General features: G+C 48.0%; 1 protein-coding gene across 1 annotated transcript; it reads right to left on the reverse strand.

Moving 5' to 3' along the window:
• Positions 1 to 1325: 1325 nt before the first annotated feature.
• tbrg4 (transforming growth factor beta regulator 4) lies at positions 1326 to 11799 on the reverse strand. The gene is made up of 11 exons (XM_084441728.1): positions 11727 to 11799; positions 10194 to 10690; positions 9729 to 10049; positions 9180 to 9354; positions 8917 to 9074; positions 8183 to 8293; positions 7859 to 8003; positions 4341 to 4586; positions 4038 to 4149; positions 3695 to 3809; positions 1326 to 2103 (listed from the first exon to the last, which is right to left on the reverse strand). The coding sequence occupies exons 2-11, from the start codon at positions 10614 to 10616 to the stop codon at positions 2002 to 2004; spliced, it is 1908 nt and encodes a 635-aa protein (XP_084297854.1). The 5' UTR covers positions 10617 to 10690; positions 11727 to 11799; the 3' UTR covers positions 1326 to 2001.
• Between the last annotated feature and the right edge of the window lie 8135 nt (positions 11800 to 19934).

The following is a 19934-nucleotide window of genomic DNA, read 5'->3' on the forward strand; positions in this document are numbered from 1 at the left end:
GGGGGTCTGAGAGCACTTAGACAGCCCACCCCCCGCCCCCCACGCCTGCTGATAGAGCATCTGTCTCTGCTCTGGACCTGCTCTCCTCACCCCTCCCCTCTCCTAGGGGCTTCTATTTCAGTCCTCTCTGATCCTCAGTCACGGTGGGGGCGGAGGGGGGGGGGGCGGAGGGGAGGGTGAGCGAGGGGGATGCGAGGCATGGGATCATCACCGGTGGTTTCCATGGCAACCCCAAGCTTCCCACGGTCGGGGTTGCCAGCGGCGCCCGCTCCCGCCCCCTCTCCCCCCTCCCCCCCCCCAACGCCGCTCTCTCCACGCCACGCCACACCACAGCCCCGCACGCCCAAATCTTACCTTCTCCCCCTCCCCTCCTCGACCGAGGACGCCGCTTCAGATCGTTATCCTGTCAGATGTTGGCGGTGGGGTGACACGGTCCAGGAGGCCGGCTGCTGAGGGCGCTGACCCATCCATCAATCAATCAGCCCGTCAGTCAGCGCTGGCAGCAGCCATTCCCAGAGTTGTGTGGCAGACGGTAACCCTGCCTGTGTGGACCACGCCTCCGCCCTCCTTACAGATGCAGTCGCAAAATAACAGTCTAATCTATTTGAGTTTCTTGCAATCGTGTGTTTGGCTGCCTTTAGTTTGAAACTGCATTATTATAATACCCAGTGATTGGTTCTTACTTCATAGTAACTACCTCCCTGTCCCGTTCTCTTATAACCTGTCTCATCCCCCTCCCTTCATCCCCCACTCTCCTCTCTGTCCCCTCAACACCTCTCTCCCTCTGATGGATGTTGGGTACTTAATACCCCTGGTAAGCAGATTTCAGTGTGAAACAGGACGTGTGTATGTGTGTGTGTGTACGTGACTGCCCTCTTCACTGACACCTCTTGACACCGGATAGATACCCAAGTGAACACACACACTTACTTACACCTACACACACGCACAACCTCTCTCCACGTTGTGCCTCCTTACATAAACAAATGCTCAACAGCGCTGCCAAGGAGTTTTTTTCCAAGACAGCGAGTGTGTTTTGTAAACAGACCAGGATACAGACGCTCCAGCATATCGCCCTCAGTGATGGAGACAGGACGTCACAACATTTGTCATCTTTATTAGCGCGACGTGAGCAGACTCCACGTCAGCAGAATCATGGACCACGCAGGCACATTCAAAGCTCTTTCTCTCACTCTCTGTGTGTGTGTGTGTGTGTGTGTGTGTGTGTGTGTGTGTAGACCAACCCCTCAGCGGCATACAGGACGTGACCCCACCCTCCTCCAGCCCCCCCCCTGTTCCATCCTGGTAATAGCGCAGTTATTATTAACGATGACATGAATCATCCTGTATCACTCTCAGCCTGAATATCACACCACTGTCCAGATGCGCCACAGCCTCATCCAACCTCTCACACACTAAATATCACACACCCCCACACAAACTGACAAGACACACCCTTGGACGCAGGCACACACAAATCTGAGACAGACAAACACACAACAAATCCTTAATACCGCAAACGGCCTCAGTATTAGACCTCCACAACTGTTATAATTCCAAGTTATTCCGATCTATTCACAAATAATATACGGTAGAGCTTAAAGTTCATGACATTTATTTAATCATTACCGCCAACACGTCGCCAGAGCGTCACTTGAGGACATATCTCCTTAGCAACAGAAGTATTTGTTCTTTTCTGCTAAAGGACTCTCTCTCTCTCTCTGTCCCCCTCTCTCTCTCTCTCTCCCCCTCTTTCAGTTTCCAGAACTCTCCAGTGCCATCTCCATGGTAACAGGGAAAGCCCCACGCATTGTCAAGGAAACAGGACGGAGAACGGGCGCTTTGGACACGGTCTCAGAGTTTTTTAGCACAGAGCTGTTTGTTTTAAAGGTTTCGATAGCGTGTGTGTGCGTGCGTACAACATGTGTGTGTTCTCCACTGTCAATCGCCTGGGCTGGGATGGTTTCAGTCCAGTATGCAGTTCTGTGCTGGGGTCTCTGTTCACTTGGCCATGTCCTCAGCCACGGCCTTCCCCATCTTATCCTTTAGATAGCCCACTCTCTGCCAGTCAGACTTCAGCTCAAGCCACTCATAGTACGGCACCTGGGGAGGGACAAAAGGGACTGGTTTAGGAGCACTATTGAGATAAAATTGACATGAGCATCATCCACGACTGATTCTCTAGGCCTTTGCGTGATTGACCGATCAACCCATCCGGCTACAGAGAAGCCAGTAGAGATCTGTCTCAGGTATAGTCAGTGGCCTAGTTTACCCCAGGCCCTGGGGTAACGCCATTGGCTGAGGAGATTGGCCTAGATGAGACAGAGAGTTAGGATTGGCCTACATCAGACAGAGATGCTGTTGCTATTCTCACTGCACAGTCTGACTGGCGAGCCTATTTATAAACCGGAGCCTGCAGGGGGACCAGCCTGGCCCTGCATCATACTGCACTAGCACTGTGGCTAGCATTGTGGCTAGCATTGTGGCTAGCATTGTGGCTAGCATTGTGGCTAGCATTCTGGCTAGCATTCTGGCTAGCATTGAGGCTGACCAGTCGGCATGATTCAACGTTAGAAGTGAGGTCAATTCTGTGCTGTGAGGCGATTTTGTCATAGTGGCCAAGCTCGGTACTGCAAGTTATTTGTTATATACTATAAAAAGTGGATACAGTACGTGCCACTGATAAGAAAACCCAGATTTCCGGACACCCCCCCCTCCCTCAGCAATAGATTGATCTGATTGTCTGAGGCCCCAACAGAATGTGATACTCAAGTGCGTCATGGCTGCTGATGATAGCCTAAGTGATGACCTAACGTTACATGACGATGGAATGATGGCGCCTCAGTCTTTATTGCTTGATGGTGGGTAAGGTTTATTTCAAAACTGGGCCTCCACAGAAAATGTGTTTAATACATTTAATACAATACAGCATCACAATCTCACACCACAAGGCACGTAGCTCGGGAGTTAGAGCAGCTGGCGGGGTATCGCAAGGTCCCCGGTTCGATCCCAGCTCCTGGCATTGTGCCGTAGTGTCCTTGAGCAAGACACTGAACCCCAAAATCACTCATGTCATGTACCTAGTACTATCGCTTCACAGCAAGGTCTCTAGGCCTTCCTCTGTGGAGTTTGCATGTTCTCTCCGTGTGCGCAAGTGTTTCCTCACAAAGAACCCAAGATGAAAACCATGCAGAAGAACAGATGCACTTCAGTGCGGTCGCTGACCTGGACTGAGCACTGGGACTTGGTCCCTGGGCGCCATGAACAATGGCTGCCCGCTGCCCATGGAGGACAGCTTGGATGGGAGAAATGCAGGGAACAATTTCCACCGGCGACCCCCGAACTTTTCACTTGTGTGTGCTGTGTCGCCACTCACTGTGTGTACAATCAAGTCACCGTGTGGCCGAATAAACCCCCCCTCGGGTCCTGTAATTTAAAAAGAGAAGCTACCCAAGTTATAAGCCTCCTTCCTGTCCTAGCGCACACCTCCTCTTCTCTCATTACCCCCCCCCAGTGTCTCTGTACCTGGACGAGGATGAGGCCCTCTCCCCCCCGGTGTCTCCGTACCTGGACGAGGATGAGGCCCTCTCCCCCCCGGTGTCTCCGTACCTGGACGAGGATGAGGCCCTCTCCCCCCTGGTGTCTTCCTACCTGGATGAGGATGAGGCCCTGTCCCCCCCTGGTGTCTTCCTACCTGGACGAGGATGAAGCCAGCCAGCTGGAGATGGCGTCTCATCATGGTGAAACGTCCCAGCAGGTCTTTACTCTTGGAGCCAAAGTGAGGAAACTCCCATGCCAGGAACGCTAGTCTGGAGAGAGAGAGGGAAGGAGACAGAGACAGAGAGAGAGAGACAGAAACAGAGAGAGAGAGAAAGTGAGGTAAAGAACAAGAACACAATCATCCCCAGGCTGATTGTTAGTTTTAACTGAAACGGAGGATAGCTAGACTGAACCGAGAGAGAGAGAGAGAGAGAGAGAGAGAGAGAGAGAGAGAGAGACAGAGAGAGTAAACATGTCATCCTCCCTGCCGTACTCACCTCCGTGCTCCATCAGGAAGGGGCTTGTCCCCACCGGCCGACAGCAGATGAGGGGCGGTCAGACCTACAAGGTCCACTGGCTTGTTCTCACAGTCTACCACCAGCTCACCATCTGATTGGACGAGAGAGAGACATCGCTCATATTACCAACCGTGTGCATATGAAACAACTTTCAATATATCTGTAACAATCAAGGAACTTAAATCTACCGAGGAAAATGTACAGTATCACAAGGCGTACAGTGTTTTGTGTGGCAGATCCTGAGGCTGAGCTGAGGCTAGCGTGTGTGTGAGAGAAGCGTACCTATGGTCCAGCCGAATACGGTGTGGACCCCGGTGCGCAAGGCCTCGGCCCTCTGCCCCACCAGCCTCTCTAGCGCCTCCCTCAGGCCTCTCTGCAGAGGGGAGAGGGGGGAGTCGCGCCCCGGGGCCGAGGGGGGAGGAAAGAGGGAGGGGAAGGACACCGTAGACTCTGGATGCTCCAGCTGAAGAGTCGCAGCGATGTGGAGGAGCTTCAGACGATAGTTCTCTACACGGGTTGGACTGCCCTCTACAGAGAGAGAGAGGGGGAGAGAGAGAGAGGGGGGGGGAGAGAGAGAGAGAGAGAGAGAGAGAGAGGAGAGAGAGAGAGAGAAAACACAGCAACACATCGTGACTCAGACTGACACATTGATTTTGTGTGACAAATCCATGTTCACATAAGCAGTCTTTCACTAGGGGGTGGCGAATGGGACGGGTCGCACAGGGCCTCGCGCTTTGGAGGGCCTCACATCAGGCAGGGATTTCATTTTTGTCCTTTATAAAATCTGTAAATGTTACAAAAAAACATATCCTGTAGGCTACATAGCAGGGGCTGCTGCAGTCAGGAGCTGCTTCCTACATCTGTTGTATTACTTTATGAGTACGTCTCCTGGCATTCTTCTGCACAAAGAATTGTACCCTATAACACTCTTTAAATCACCTCAATAACCCAAACAGTCTCTCTTGCGTCATTGTGCTCCCCAAATATGTCTTTATTTGTTTAAGTTTTGAGAAAGATCTCTCAGCACTGCCAACAGTCACAGTTATTGTTAAAAACCATTTTAGTGTGGCTACGGTAGGCCTTAGAGCATTTCGGAGGGACAGGATCTGGACAGGAAACTCGGCTGACAAGCTGTCTTTTGCGGACTCTGACAGATTCATGTCTGTTGCACGCAAAAGTTCACAGGGAAGCGGAAAAGAAAATCGCTGTGCAAGTCTGTATTTGAGCTGGGCGACGGCGATGCCGACATTTGCGTAAAATACCACCAGTCTAGTGGGGCCTCCTGTGCTCTGGGGCTCCCCGCACCACACACACACACAACACCACTGACTGCAGCCCATCAGCCTCAGCCAGACTGGCCCCGTCTGGCTTCCTAACGTGACCTTACGTGACCTTACGCCTACCTCAATCTTGGTTGTGTGGTGGTTTGACACTTAATTGTGTATGCTGGTGTTGAGCATTGAGGACACTTAAAATACAGAGCAAGAGAGGGAGGACATTTGATTGAGGGGAAAAGAAGAAAGAAACAAGATTAAAAGAAAGGAGTAAAGAAGAAACGTGGAGCAGTTTCTCAAAGTTAAAACTTATAAAGAACCGTTTCGGATTACCATGTCCCAGGAGAGTGTGAGGAGTGTGACAGGACCAGACTGCAGCGGCATCTGATCCGCCGAAAAGGTGATCGGCTGCAACCTGCCCTCCCCCCTGGTCCTGCACAACCCCAGGACCCTGAAGTGGGCCAGCAAGATTGCGGCTGACCCCTCCCACTCCGGCCATAATCTCTTCGTGCCGCTCCCCTCAGGCAGGAGGCTGCGTTCCATCAGGACAACGTCTGCACGCCACAGAGAGGCAGCTTCTTCCCCACGGCCATCAGCCTCTTCAACAAGGCTCGTGTCCCCATCTGACCCCCCCCTCCCCCCACCACAGACTCCACCATCATTGAGATGTTGATGTTCTGTATCTTGTTTCTTGACCCAACTGTACAGTATGTATATGTAGGACGCACCACACTCACATCACGCCGCACACACACACACACATTACACTCTGCATACTCACTGTATATACACTGACTGCACTATTTTTGTATATTGTTCTTCTCTTAGATTATCCTTTTTAGTTTTTTGCACTAGCATTTTGTACTCGCCCTTTGCACTGTCCTGTCTTTGCACTGTCCTGTCTCGTCCCTGCACCCTGTCCAGTGATGAGATGTCATTGTCTAAGAAATGGGTTGCCACCATATGACATCATGATCATACGAATAAACTAAAATATTTGTAAACTCATTATGAAACTACTGAAAAAATCTGAGGTGGATGTTGCATGATCACAGCGCATGCAATTGTTGTGTGTCTCTGTGTCTGTGCTTGTGCGTGTGTGTGGTGACAGCAGATGGCAGCGGATGGATGACATCCGGTGACATTAATGAGGCAACATGAAAGGCTGTCCATAAGATGTATGATGGGGTGAACGAAAGACCAGTACAAAGTTGACAGGTTTAAGAAGTTATGGGAGAACCAGCGTTGAAGGATTTTTAAGAGCAGTAAGTAAATGAAGCTGTGGAATAGTTATGTCAAACACTGTATAAGCACTGTATGTTACACACTGTATAATCACTGTATGAGCCCAATGAACATTTTGTAATACACTGTAAGAGATTATAGCTTGTTTCAATTGGTTAAACCGTCCATGTTGGATGAACAATATAGTCAGGGGATATTTGTAAGCGTGTAATCCCTTCGATTCTCCACTAGGGGATCTAGAGATTAGGATGAGTAGTTTGGCCTAGTCTCAGAGACATACATGGTATACATGTAGAGTACTGTGATAGAGGGGCAGAAAGCCAAAAAATAAGTGTTGTGTCAGGAAAAACCTTGTTCGTGCAGCGTAGGCAGAATTGGTGGACTGTTTTTAGCTGGTTCAGGCCAGTTTCAGGTGGTTCAGGCCAGAGTACGAGGGGGATGGAATAATTAAAGTCAGCATAAAAGTAACCAATCTCAGACTAGGATACTGTGAATAATTAGGGTCAGAATAAAAAAGGTTATCCAATCTCAAACAAATTATAGAGCAACAGGTTTAGTATTGGATGGAATATTGAGATAAAGAAGACAGATTGAGATATAGACAGATTTTCCTTGGGATACAAAAGCAGTGTAAAATGTTGGAACTCAGAACTTTTCATGAATCTTTCTGAGTGAAGTAGGCTGATTTGATACTTGAATGACACACAGATGATCCAAAATGTATATCCTCTCTACTTTTTGTGAGGGCATGAAAAAAATGCAAAATTTCTTCCACTCGCTGAGACAGGGCCTCGCTACTTTTCTGGTGGAAACCATGGAAACCCTGGTCCCAGACGACCAAGTGAAGATCGATTGAATCAGTGTCAGTCCTGTGCTGCCCTCTGCTGGTCAGTGTCTAGGGTCCTCATAAGTCCATGGGAGGTTCGCAGGAGTCTGAGTGTGTGTGTTCACCTGTGTGACTGGCGTAGTGATAAGGGGTATTTATTATCTACCTTCTGTTTTACAGAATGACTCTTCAACAATACTCAATGGGCTTCGCAATGGCCTTTGACAATCAGTTGCTCATTACACCCGACCCAATACCATACCATCTCTGAAAGTTAATAAAAATGTCATAGAGTTGTGTACTGTCACAGTTCAATCTGATGACAGCAAGTGCTAAATTAGCTTCGCTAGGCTAGCTTTGATTCCGAGCTCCTAGCTTTGCTTCCGAGCAGACCCTTCTCTGATTCAGGCTCACACCATATTCAACATTTGTTTGTTTATTGTTTGTTTGTTTACCTGAGAGTTTGGCCAGGTGTGTGTTGTTTATGAGGCTGGTGAAGTACTGGGGCTTGGCCTGCTGTAACACGCACAGAGACCACAGCACATCTGTCTGTAGAAAGGGCTCCAGGGCCGGGAGACAGCGCTCTATGGCAGAGTGGACCTACACACACAGGAACACAACACACACCGAAACCAAAGCCAATGAGGAACAGGCACAAAGAACTGTCCATATAATCTCACATTATATGTGAGAGGTGGTGCTAAAGCATATCATTTTCAGTCAAACTCAAGATGTATCTGACTTCAACAGTTTAGCCATTAACCTCTCTCCTTAGTTACCTCAGTGTAGAACTCCTCCCCTTTGCTGGGCTGGAAACTGAGTTTAGCCAATGACATGATTAGATTACAGAGCTGCAGAGTGCTGTACTTCTGTCTGTTCCCCGTGTAGTGCTGCAGAGGCAGAGAGGAGGAGAAGAGGGCAGAGAGAGAGAGAGAGAGAGAGAGAGAGAGAGAGAGAGAGAGAGGGTGGAAGAGAAGAGTATAATAACTGATATAATAACTGAACTAGAGCATGTGGGAGGAGCTAATATATTTTGCCATGAGTGCAGAGCGAGTTTTCTGCCTAGCTTCAAATTCACTCCACTATCACTTACACTATGAGCTCTGTTCTGTTTAAGAACGTTCCACATTCTGTTGTTGCATTGTCTGTCGATGTCTCAGTTCAGTATTCTGTCATGTTGTGCGCATCTTTAGGTTGTTGGACTTGGCTACCTCTACCATGTTGGCATCAAACCAATTTTGCAATTTTATTACTTGCAAACTGTTGCGAAATTCAGTGAGAATTGTTTTACTGTGAGCATGAAGCGATTTGAAATGGAACGCGAGAGTGAAGATGTAGTTCAGCTCCGCTCACATGCTCTGGTCTCATAGATCTGCATACGTTCACTAACTTAAAACCTCACACGGGCCACCTCCGTTATGTCACCAAAAACAGGCAGCCTGGCATACAAGGGGAAAACCAGGAACACTTGATAAATCTTCTGCTAAATGTTTTGTTTGTCTTTGTGACTGACCTCTGTGAACGCCTGGAAGAGAGGGAGGTTGAGCCACTTGAGGAAGGCCAGTGACTTGGCGCAGCGCGTGACATCAGCAGAGCTGAGCTCAGGAATCCTGGGTAGGAGCTCTGAAGCCATCCGCTGAAACACCTGCGAGTGATGGAAATTCAGCTTTCCTGAGGGAGGGACGGGCAGAGAGAAAGGGACAAGTGTACTTCGCTGTATTTCCATTTCAAAGGCTATAAATCAGTGTGTGTGTGTGTGTGTGTGTGTGTGCGTACCATAAGCATACGCCATGTCGAGCAGCAGTGGTGTGTTGAGGTCTGAGGAGGGTTTCTGTAGGACGTGGTAGGACAGAGCTCTGAGCACGGGGACAGACCTACGGCCCTGAGACGCCAGAGAGAGACACGTCCTACGGATGTCCTCCGCACCAAACCCCTCCACCAGCTCCAGCGCCTGAGAGAGACGGGTGGCAGAGAGAGAGAGAGAGAGAGAGAGAGAGAGAGAGGTTGGACCGAAAGGAGAGAGGAGGGGAGCAGGTGGAGGAGAGGAAAGAGGCAAAAACACAAACGCCATTTACGACGGCACAGTGGGCCTGAAGATGGGTTGGAGGTGAAACAGAGGTTGAGTCATCGAAGAGATGTATTCTTTCATCCTACCATCCCAAGTGTGTCGTCCCACTGTGGCTAGTGGTATTTATGTTAATTATATTCATATTCGTAGATAACAACGTCCAAAAGCCTCATCATAGCATGTGTTGTCCTGCTTTGGCCATAAGAACGGACGGAGGTACACCGTGGGGTTGGGCGTGTGGTGTTCATATGGGTTACCTTGTCCTCCAGTCTGTCCATGAGCATAGGGGACAGATGTCCTGCTCTGGCCATCAGGGTGCTGACTGTCCTCGGGTCGGAGATCTCAGTCCAGCGCAGCTCCAGCTGTTTCATCGCCGCGCCCGCGATCAGCGCCTCCTGCTGGCCTTTGCGCCCCGTCCCCCAGTCCACCAGGTAGGCCAGCTGCTTGTAGGCCAGTCTGCGTACCCGCCACAGCACCTCGTTCTGGACAGAGCCGACTACTGCGGCGCCGGGAGGCAAGTGGAGGGCAGAGAGACTCCGCAGGAGAGACACCAGAGTCCCGTTCCACACTGACACCACCTGGAGATAACACGATCACAGCGAATAGTCATGGATTTCAAATAAACACACACTAAAGATCAACTGTGCTTAAACCTATTATGTTAAATGCCCTGCACACATACTAGCTCCAGCTCCATCTTGTCCACCCCCTGACCTCCCTACCTGTCTACTGACTGTATCCATCATATCCTGTAGCCTTGGATCCGCTGTCAACTCTGATTGGTCCAGTTCAGCGCCACCTTTCTGCCCTTGAGCCAATCGGACCAGTTGAATTATGGTATTCGCAGCTTGATTGGCGTTTCCTCCGTGCTCTGCCCAGGCCAGCAGGATATCCTCCCGACACACCGCCTTCTCCACCAGCTGATCCAGCTGCGTGCGTTTGGGCATGGTGGCGTAGTCCTCCTCCCTGGCCACACTCCTGCCCTCACACAGCGGCCTCCCCCGGGGCCCCGGCCAGGCCTGGGCCCACAGTTGCTCCGTAGGCCCAGCTGAAGGGGCAGGAGGTAGGCGTGCACCTGCTGCTTTGGCATTAGGGGAAACCCTGGCTAAAAGGCGGGCACATCGCCCAAGCAGGCGGCTGGTCATGGAGGAACGCAGGGGAAGCAGCCAAAGACCAGAGAAACACCTGCTCACAATGCAGCAGCTGAGATCACCATCACCTGAGAGAGACAGAGAAAGAGAGAGAGAGAGAGAGAGAGAGAGAGAGAGAGAGAGAGAGAGAGAGGACAGAAATGAGATAGGAGGGGAGTAGGTGGAGGAGAAGGGAGAGGCAAGAACACAAAGAGAGAGAGATGGGGATATGAGTTGAGCAGATACTCTGACGCATGAGAGCTATAGCTATACGGTATAACCAGGCTCAGATTCCAGGCTCGAACACAAGGAGAACATGCAAACTCCGCACAGAAAGGCCCAGAGAGCTTCTCGCTGTGAGGTGACAGCACATGAGCGATTTGGGGGTTCAGTGTCTTGTTCAAGAACACTTTGGCACACTGCCGGGAGCTGAGATCCAACCGGGGACCTTCCAATCTCCAGCCGGCCCCTCTACCTCCTGCACATCAATGAAAGTAAAACATAACAGCTGTTCTACCTCCCGAGCTACATCTCATTCACCCATTCACACACCAGTGGCGGCAGCTGCAACATTACCTCCTGAGCCACAGCCATCCATGAACGTATTTCATGTAGTTCACGTAGTAAAAAATATTTGTATATAACATTTGTCATTCATATTTAACATCATGATATCAAATTAATAGTCCAATGCACCTTAGTTGCCACACTGCTACAGCTTGTAGGCTATCATTTCGGTTCATAACCGACCAGACTCCGTGATCATTCCTCACTTTAAATAAAATCTTGACACCTAGCTATAACTAGATTAGCCCTAGTCCAGGGCCCTGAACAAGTGCTATAGCTAGATATGTAATTACTCGCTAGCATCAAGCTAAGTAGCGATACGTTTATCCATAAACTAGTTTTAACCATACTTTGCCCCGTCAAGCTCATAGTGTCGAATGAATGCTTCTGGCTGCTGTCATGAAGCAAAATTCTGACCTTGTGGCTCGTCAAGCAGGTAGACGCTGCACTTATGAAACGCACAAGATCAATGAATGCCCTATATCCTATGTCAAGAGACAAACGCAAACATGTAGAGGCACACGTTACACATGCAATCTCAAACTTCTTTAATTTTACCTTTTTAGATTAGACTGTGAGAGTCGGCGACATTCACATGGAGAGCTCGGCTGACAGTCGCAAGAAAATGACGTCATGAGTAGATGTCAAGTGATCTTCGGACGACGCTGTGGTTGGTCAGCTGTAAACTGCTTCTGCAGAATCTGCACTGCTGAGTTCTGCGTTTACACCCAAGCCCCCAGGAATCGAAATCTAAAGTGAAGGCCTATTGAACCGCGCCATCTTGGCTAGATTTGTAGTCACTTGGCTATTTCCGGTTACTTTTGACTTGCGCAGTTGAGCTTCTCTGGCCGACGCGCGTCCACGAAAAAGTTCACATTTCTCTGAAATGTAGACGCGCGTTCCCGGCTCTCCCCGCTTTGATTTAGCAATGAAAACCGGCTTGCATATTAACCTGTTTTTGTCAAATATATCAATTGGAGAAATTATTTTTTGATCCTGGCATCTTAGTTTTAACAAGTTAAATATCATTGAACATGTTTTGTTTGCTAGTAGATGGTATTCATTCCGTTCGCGATAACGTTATTGCAGCCAGGCTAAATTCCTCCAGGGAGCCAGTGACAGGCGAGTTGAAGAGCTTCACTCCCCGCCAGCAGGAGCTCTGGCCGCGGCTACCGCATCTCGGAAAACCCGCTGAGTTCGTGGCTGCTATTTCACACTCGCCCTTGATCAATCCCAATACCGATCCATGGTAATAATGAATCAATCGTTCAGATCAGATCGGCAGTGCTGCATGCATGTTACAACATCATTGTTAGCTTTATTAACATAACCATAGCCTACATTTATCTCTCTAACGTTAGGCTGTCCATCTTACACTAGTCGGCCATTCGATAGCTGGAAGCGGTGAACGCCAACGTTGACTGAAAACACCCAAACTCAGTGTATCGTTTCATCTTCATGCTAAACATCAACTCCTTTACATTGTATGTGAATAAATTCCTGTTATTCTAAAAATATCCCATTTCTGTCCATTCCTGGAAAAGGCTAATAATTGCTGTCAAATGATCACTCCAGTTTATCACCGTATCCCACTACCATTTCAACTATGCACAGGAGGTTGTCTTGTGGTCATTTTCATTAAAAAATGATTAGCCTGATCAGTTTGTTGTATGTATTAAGCCCTTAATACCTTAATACCCTTAAGAAATGTGAACTTTTTCGTGGACGCGCGTCGGCCAGAGAAGCTCAACTGCGCAAGTCAAAAGTAACCGGAAGGCCAGAAAAGCACAACTGCGCAAGTCAAAAGTAACCGGAAATAGTCAAATGACTACAAATTTTGCCAAGATGGCGCGGTTCAATAGGGCTTCATTGTTGATAGCGGCCAGTGAATGGAGTGGCTGTATCCAGTTTATATAATACATCCATGGTTTACACACTTTTTTTTTTTTTAATCTGATTGAAATCAATCCGATTGAAGATTTCTGGTAACTGGTTATACGGAATGTGATATACATACATACATACATACATCGTGCTGTTTATATGCACCAACGCATGTAGATGTAATCGGAAAAACTATGTGACGTGCGCACGTAGGCAGGAGTGTGTGAGTTACTATGGTTACGGAAGCACAAGCTAAAATGGATATCTATCGTATGTCTGTTCAGCACATGGATGTATTGGTTCAGCGCATTATTTGCTGTCGTTGTGATGCTCTTAAAGAAGCAACAGCTTGATAACTGTCCTACTGGACGTTTTCTGGACTTGTTGTAAACAGGTCGTTGCACTGTCCCGTCTAGTCCTTTCACCGTCCAATGCTGTCTCCATGTTATGCACCATAAGACCGAAGAAAATGTCAAGTATATATGTTGGAAAACCTACATGGCAATAAATGAATTCTGAATTTTATTCCTTGTTATGTTTTTGTTTTTTTTACCGTCTATGCGTCCGGTAATGTTCAGTTCTGCGTTTGGATTAAAAACAACTGTGGTCCAGTTCTGCTTGGAAGCTATTTGCTCGCCATTCATGTAGCCTACGTCTCATTTTACGGAGAGGATGCGCAGAGGGAACGCAGTCAGAGTATTTAATCGTTACAGGATACTTGATCGTTTTATGAAAAGCTTTAAACTACCCCTCCTTTGGAATTGTTTATTCGGATTGAGGTGTGAAGGAGGTGACTTATTTGTGAAACCCACCAGTCAGACGCAGGACGGGGGGCTTTATCTGCATATCACCCAGCATGCACTGCCTGTGGGTGAAGGGAGGTTGATAGGACTGAAGGATTTTAAGCAGGAGACGTAGCTACAGAATATACTAAAGAGAACACTCAAGTGGATATCTTTGTGCATAGCAATATGCTACCTTTTGGTTAGAAGTATCTTTAGGGTCTCTGGGGAGGTTTAGATGGGTACCCACCCATTTTTCGGTTACTCAAATAGGTACCCTATATATAGAGTGTGGGTACCTTGTCTATTTGTGCTTGCTAAGGCAGCACGTATACTAAAATTGGAACGATACAGAGAAGATTAGCATGGCCACTCGCGCAGAGATGACACGCACAATCGTGAAGCGTTACCAATTTTTCATTGTTTTGTTAAATTTAGTAGTAGTGCAAGTGAGCAGCAAAGCAGGATATTATGTGGCCTTTTGCTAGCCTGGTACTCATCCCGTTCTCGCGATTATCACAAAATCCAGACCATACCGGGCCAATCAGGGACTGCGTTTTAACTGCTGTTCCGTACCACAGTGGAAAGCAGCCCCTGATTGGTTAGTGTCCCTGCCGCTCGCTAAACAAACATGGCGGCTCCCGAAGCAACGAGTGGTAAACGCAGCTATAAGTGCAGTTATTGCAGAAATAGACCTAATCACAAACACTTAAACAAGAACAAGAGTATTCACTAGCGAAGTTTCTCGGTGGAAAAGAAGGGGAAAGTTTTTGCCGTTCTTCCGACTGGATTTGGCAAAACTTTGCTGAACGCTGATTGGCTGAAGGTGTTTGTCTGTCAAGGCAAGTAGGCTACCCCGATATTGCGGAGCGAAACAGTGAGCTCGCTAGATCGGGATGGTCATACTAGGCTAAGAGTGCGCCCATGTTCGCAAGGGCTGAATTTATGAGAAATCCGAGGTGATTTCGTTCACATAAATTCTACAGACATCCTAGGCTTGAAATAACAATAATAATAAATACGAGAATGTTTGTATCATTTCCAATTAGCCTACGTCTCACATTTCTAGTCATGATTCTACGAGGCATCGTGGTGTCCTACGATCAATAAAAGCACTACACAAACACTGCAAATGGCAGTGAATGAACAAATAAGCACTAAACTCAGACTCAGCACAACAGCACATTATATTCTATAGTCATTAGAATGGACACATCTACATTCTGTAACTAAACATGTGAATATCCATAACTAAAATATATCATATGGGCCTACATAATATAGATAGGGCCTATCAAGATCCACAAGTAGCCTACTCATGCATTTAACTAAACTGTACAATTGAATCTGCTCTCAGCACATCCCATCCCTTTCATGTAGGCTATGTATTTTGCATTTTGTATTAAAAGTCCATATACCGTCTTGTTTTCTATTGTTATGTTGTATTGTTTTTTCACCTTACTTAGTGTGCACGTTGTAAGAGCCAGCGGATAAACATCTCACTGCTCATTTTACTGGTATGTTGCGTGACGAATAAAACTTCGAATTTGCACGTGAACTGGAACATCCGCGCTGTCTGGGGATTTATCACTTCTCTGGCTGCCAGCTTGAGCACCTCCCTGGCCACTCCTCTGTCGGTCTTACGTTTCCCATTTCTCATAATGTGAATAAAATTTAAGAAAAATGGCTAGTAGGCCTAATGTGTGATCATTGAATGTGGGGCGCATTGGACCACAGTCAGTGGTCGAAAGCGCGCCTACCGGAGTCTAAGCTATCTGTCTAGCTGTCACTCAGTGCTATGTAACATAAAACACGAAAATTATGATATCTTATAGCCACTAAAACTGTGATTAAAATGATATATGTTTGGATTCTGTGACATGTATACACAAGGTAGACTATAAATTAAAAAACACTAGCGTCAAAAAATATGACGCTAGTACTTTTTTACCCCATGTAAGTAATACTTACATGGGGTAAAAACGGATGATCGCCAGGAAAATGTTTAAAAAGTCTGTAGCTACAACAGATCGCCTCAAAAGCCCCGCGGTCCGACGCGCCCCACGGTCCAACGCGTCCAGCTCTCCCCACATTCAATGATCATGCATTACTAGCCATTTTTCTTTACTTTTATTCACAGTAGCGTCTACGCGTTTCGCAACCCAGTGTAGCGATAACACCATTGAGTTTAGGGTTAAGGAAGACCCTAACCCCTAACCCTAACCCTACACGACTCTCACCCTAGCCCTAACCTTAACCCTAAACTCTATGGTGTTCTTGCAAAAAGTAATTTCGCGGCCGGGGAGGTCCTTGAGCTGGCAGCCAGAGAAGTGGAGAGAGGAATGTTATGTAGGTTGTTTCTAATCAATATGTTCTCAATATGTTCAACACTAGCCTAATTAAAATATTCACCTTTGTTTATTAGCCTAGGCCTTTTCACTCTCCATATTCACTGCAATTATCAAAATGTTCATCTTAATTAAAATATTTACCTTTGAACGAGGTTGCTGGTTTAACTTCTTTTATCCCCATGTGTGTAGCGTGTAGCAGCATGTGCGCAATATGGCGATCAGAATGTCTCACCTCTAACCTGGCACATGACTAAACCAACCAATGAGAATAATAATTGGAATTAGATCATTCTGAAACTAATGAATTACTCTGAATAGACGAGAAAATTCTAAATATAGTAGCAAATATCGTATAGAACATGACATTATTAGGCCTATACATAATAAATACTGTAATAAACCAGCCCAATAGGGCTCTGTCGGAGGTCAAGGACACAGCACAACTCAATTATAAAAAATAGAGCCTTTATTATAAATGCAGGGCAAGTTATTAAATACAGATCAAGGGGCAGAAGACGGGGATAGGTGAATGGCTAGGCCCAGAGGGGACCCCGGTAACCGCTGCACTGCAACCGGTGTTTACGCACAAACCACACACACTAAGGCCTACTAGGCAAATAGGGCACAGCACACTCACGGCACACAATAGAAGAGCAGGCCTACAACTCTGCATACAATAACGCGTGACCACTACAAACGGGGCGGCACACGGATTCCCATAGAGGGCAGCCTAATCGCTCACAATACCACTCCAAACTCCCCCCCCCCCCAATAAGCTAGAAGAATTTCATCAAGTCACCAGGTTCATCACACTCCTCCCCTCCATAAAGAAAAAACTCATCCCCGAGTTAAGAGCTAGACATGTCATAGTCTCTAGACCATGATGTCATAGTCTCTAGACCATGAAGGTGGCTTTCTTGGGCGGCCAGAATACAAGCTCTGATGTCCTGGGTCTATGGGAGGCTCTCTCTGTAGAGTCACTGGATGCTGCCCTGGTGTCTGGCTCCCTGCATGGCCCCCCTGGGCACCACCTACACCCAGGTCTTGGGAAGATGGTGGTTGTGGTCGTTCCATCCCCTCATGGCGTTGCTGTACACCCCCACGCTGATGAGAGTCTCTCTCCTGTCACAGTCGCCGGAGCCGCTGCAGGTCCCTCTGCCTGCCCCTCAGTAGCAGGGACAGCTGCTGCGACTGGCAGGTTGTCTCTCTGCGGCGCTGACTCTGAAGTTGGTCCTGGCCCTTCCCCACCATCCTGGCCTCCCGATGGCTCCTCCTGTTGATGAACCCCTCTGGCACTCGGGGGAGCATGTGTGGAGCCTCTGGATGGGACACTGCCGCCAGGCCTGGCAGGGGCAGCCGGAGTCTCTGAAAATGTACCGGAGACGAAAGGTTTAAGTCTATTAAAATGGATCACCTGGCCCCCCTCCTTCCAACGCCAGCCTCTGTGACCCTTTACAAGACTTTGTAAGGTCCTCTGTATCGCCTCTGCAATTTAGGACACAGCCCTAGTTTTTTTTGTCTTGTTTCGTACCCATACCAACTCCCCAACCGAATAGTATTGAAAATTGGCCCAAAAATCATATGCAGCCTTTTGCTGCTCCAACGCCCTGGCCTGGTGTCGTTTTACTGCTTCCACCACTGTAGAGAGGGTATCTGCAGTCCTCGCCACACATTAACAGCAGTAAACTTGTCCTGGGGACCCACACCCAACATCACATCAACAGGCAGAACTATCTCTTGCCCAAACAGGACTTTGTAGGGTGTAAAACCTGTACTGGCATGGACACTACTTCTATAGGCCATCAACAAGGCATCCCAATTTGAATGGTTATTGTCTATGAACAGGGACAGCATGGATAACAAAGTACAGTTAAACCTTTCTATCAGACCGTCGGATTGGGGGTGATAAGGATGTGCGGGTTTTGTTGATATCCAATAGCCCACACCACTTCTTAAACAGACTAGACTTAAAGTTTCTTCCCTGGTCAAAGTGAATGCTATGAGGGGCACCAAATCGACACACCCACTCCTCTGCCAAAATACGGGCGATAGTCTGGGCCTCTTGGTTGGGAATGGGAAAGGCTTCAGTCCATTTGGAGAATTAATCGCCGATCACAAGAACGTACTTGTTCTTCCTCTGGGTTTCTGGTAGAGGACCAAGAACATTAAGTGCAATACGTTCATAAGGCCGGGAGGGGACTGACTGAACCAGGGGAGCACAAGGAGACCGACCCTGGTCTTTACAAGAGCCGCAGTCCACACACTCTCTGCACCACTTCCTGACATCCCCAAACCAACCTGGCCAGTAAAATCTATCCTTTACTTTGGCCTGCAATTTCTGAACTCCTAGATGCCCTCCAGTAACTGTGTTGTGTAAGGTGCCTAGGACAGTAGGGACCATTGACTTGGGTAACACAACCTGTACTCCAGCTGCATCTGAATGGGCGGGTGGGACACGGACTAAACGGTGATCCTGTATCTGGAGTTGTTCCCATACAGCGGCATATTGGCTTAGCCCTGGCCTATCGTGCAGGTCCACCTGCCCTACCCCTTTAAGCTGAAGGAATTGCCTGATCTCTTCATCGTCCTGCTGTACTCGGACTAGTTCATCTCCAAGTTCTGAATCAGGGTGCTCCGGTTCCTGGGCTCTTACGGCACAAACTGACATGAGAGGTACCTGCTGTTGGGTCGAGGGATTAGCACCTAAGGGTACTAGCACCCTCGGTGAAGGCCGGTAGTCAAGACAGCATCTGCATTAACATGCTGTTTTCCAGGGCGGTGAACTATCTTATAATTAAAACTAGCCAGTTGCTCCACCCACCGAGCCAACAGTCCATCCAGCCCCTGGAAATTGTGCAGCCATCATAAGGAGCCATGGTCAGTGCGCAGGACAAATTCCTTTCCCAACAAATAATGTTTAAAGAACTTGGTACACGTCACCATAGCCAATAGCTCCTTTTTCGTGGTGGCATGCGCTCTTCCTTATTCAACGCCCTGCTGGCATAGGCTACTACGTGCTCTGCCCCCCCATCCTCCTGTGACAAAACTGCGCCAATTCCAACATCACTAGCATCAGTATCTAGCACAAACCTCTTCTGGGGCCGTAATCCGACAGGACTTTAACTGCATAAAAGCCTGCTGGCAGTCATCTCCCCAAATCTCTTACCCTTCTGAGTCAGCTGGTGCAAGGGGCACGCTATGTCCGCAAAGCCTTTTACAAACCGTCTATAATAGGAAGCTAGACCAATAAAGCTCTTTACCTCCGTCTGATTTTTTGGTACCGGCCACTCATGCACACACTCTACCTTGGCAGGGTCTGTCCTGATTCCCTCGGCTGATATAATATGGCCTAGGTACTTGACTTGGGTAGCAAAAAGATCACACTTAGATGGCTTAACTTTCAGGTTAGCTGCACCCGACTTGGACAAAACCTCATCCAACCGACTGAGGTGCTCTGGGAATGCACGACCAAAGACAATGATATCGTCCAAGTAGACTAAACACGTTGCCCATTATAGGTCTGCTAGTACCAGGTCCATGAGCCTTTGAAAGGTACTAGGCGCATTACATAAGCCAAAGCTCAAAACGTTGAACACAAATAGCCCCTGCCTAGTAGAAAATGCCATTTTAGGCCTGTCTTTGGGGTCTACCTCGACTTGCCAGTAACCACTGGCCAGGTCGAGGGTGGAAAATAGAGTAGCGTTGGCCAAGCTATCTAAAGCGTCGTAGATTCTGGGAAGGGTATATGC

This window comes from Borostomias antarcticus (assembly GCF_949987555.1).
Source record: "Borostomias antarcticus genome assembly, chromosome: 8".
NCBI lineage: Eukaryota > Metazoa > Chordata > Actinopteri > Stomiiformes > Stomiidae > Borostomias > Borostomias antarcticus.

Excerpts from the sequence above, each read along its gene's own strand:
- tbrg4 (XM_084441728.1), bottom strand. The coding sequence starts at position 10,616 with ATGACCAGCCGCCTGCTTGGGCGATGTGCCCGCCTTTTAGCCAGGGTT. Across the intron at positions 9,355-9,728 it reads TGGACAGACTGGAGGACAAG|GCGCTGGAGCTGGTGGAGGG; the intron begins GTAACCCATATG and ends CGTCTCTCTCAG. Across the intron at positions 4,587-7,858 it reads ACACCTGGCCAAACTCTCAG|AGGGCAGTCCAACCCGTGTA; the intron begins GTAAACAAACAA and ends CTCTCTCTGTAG.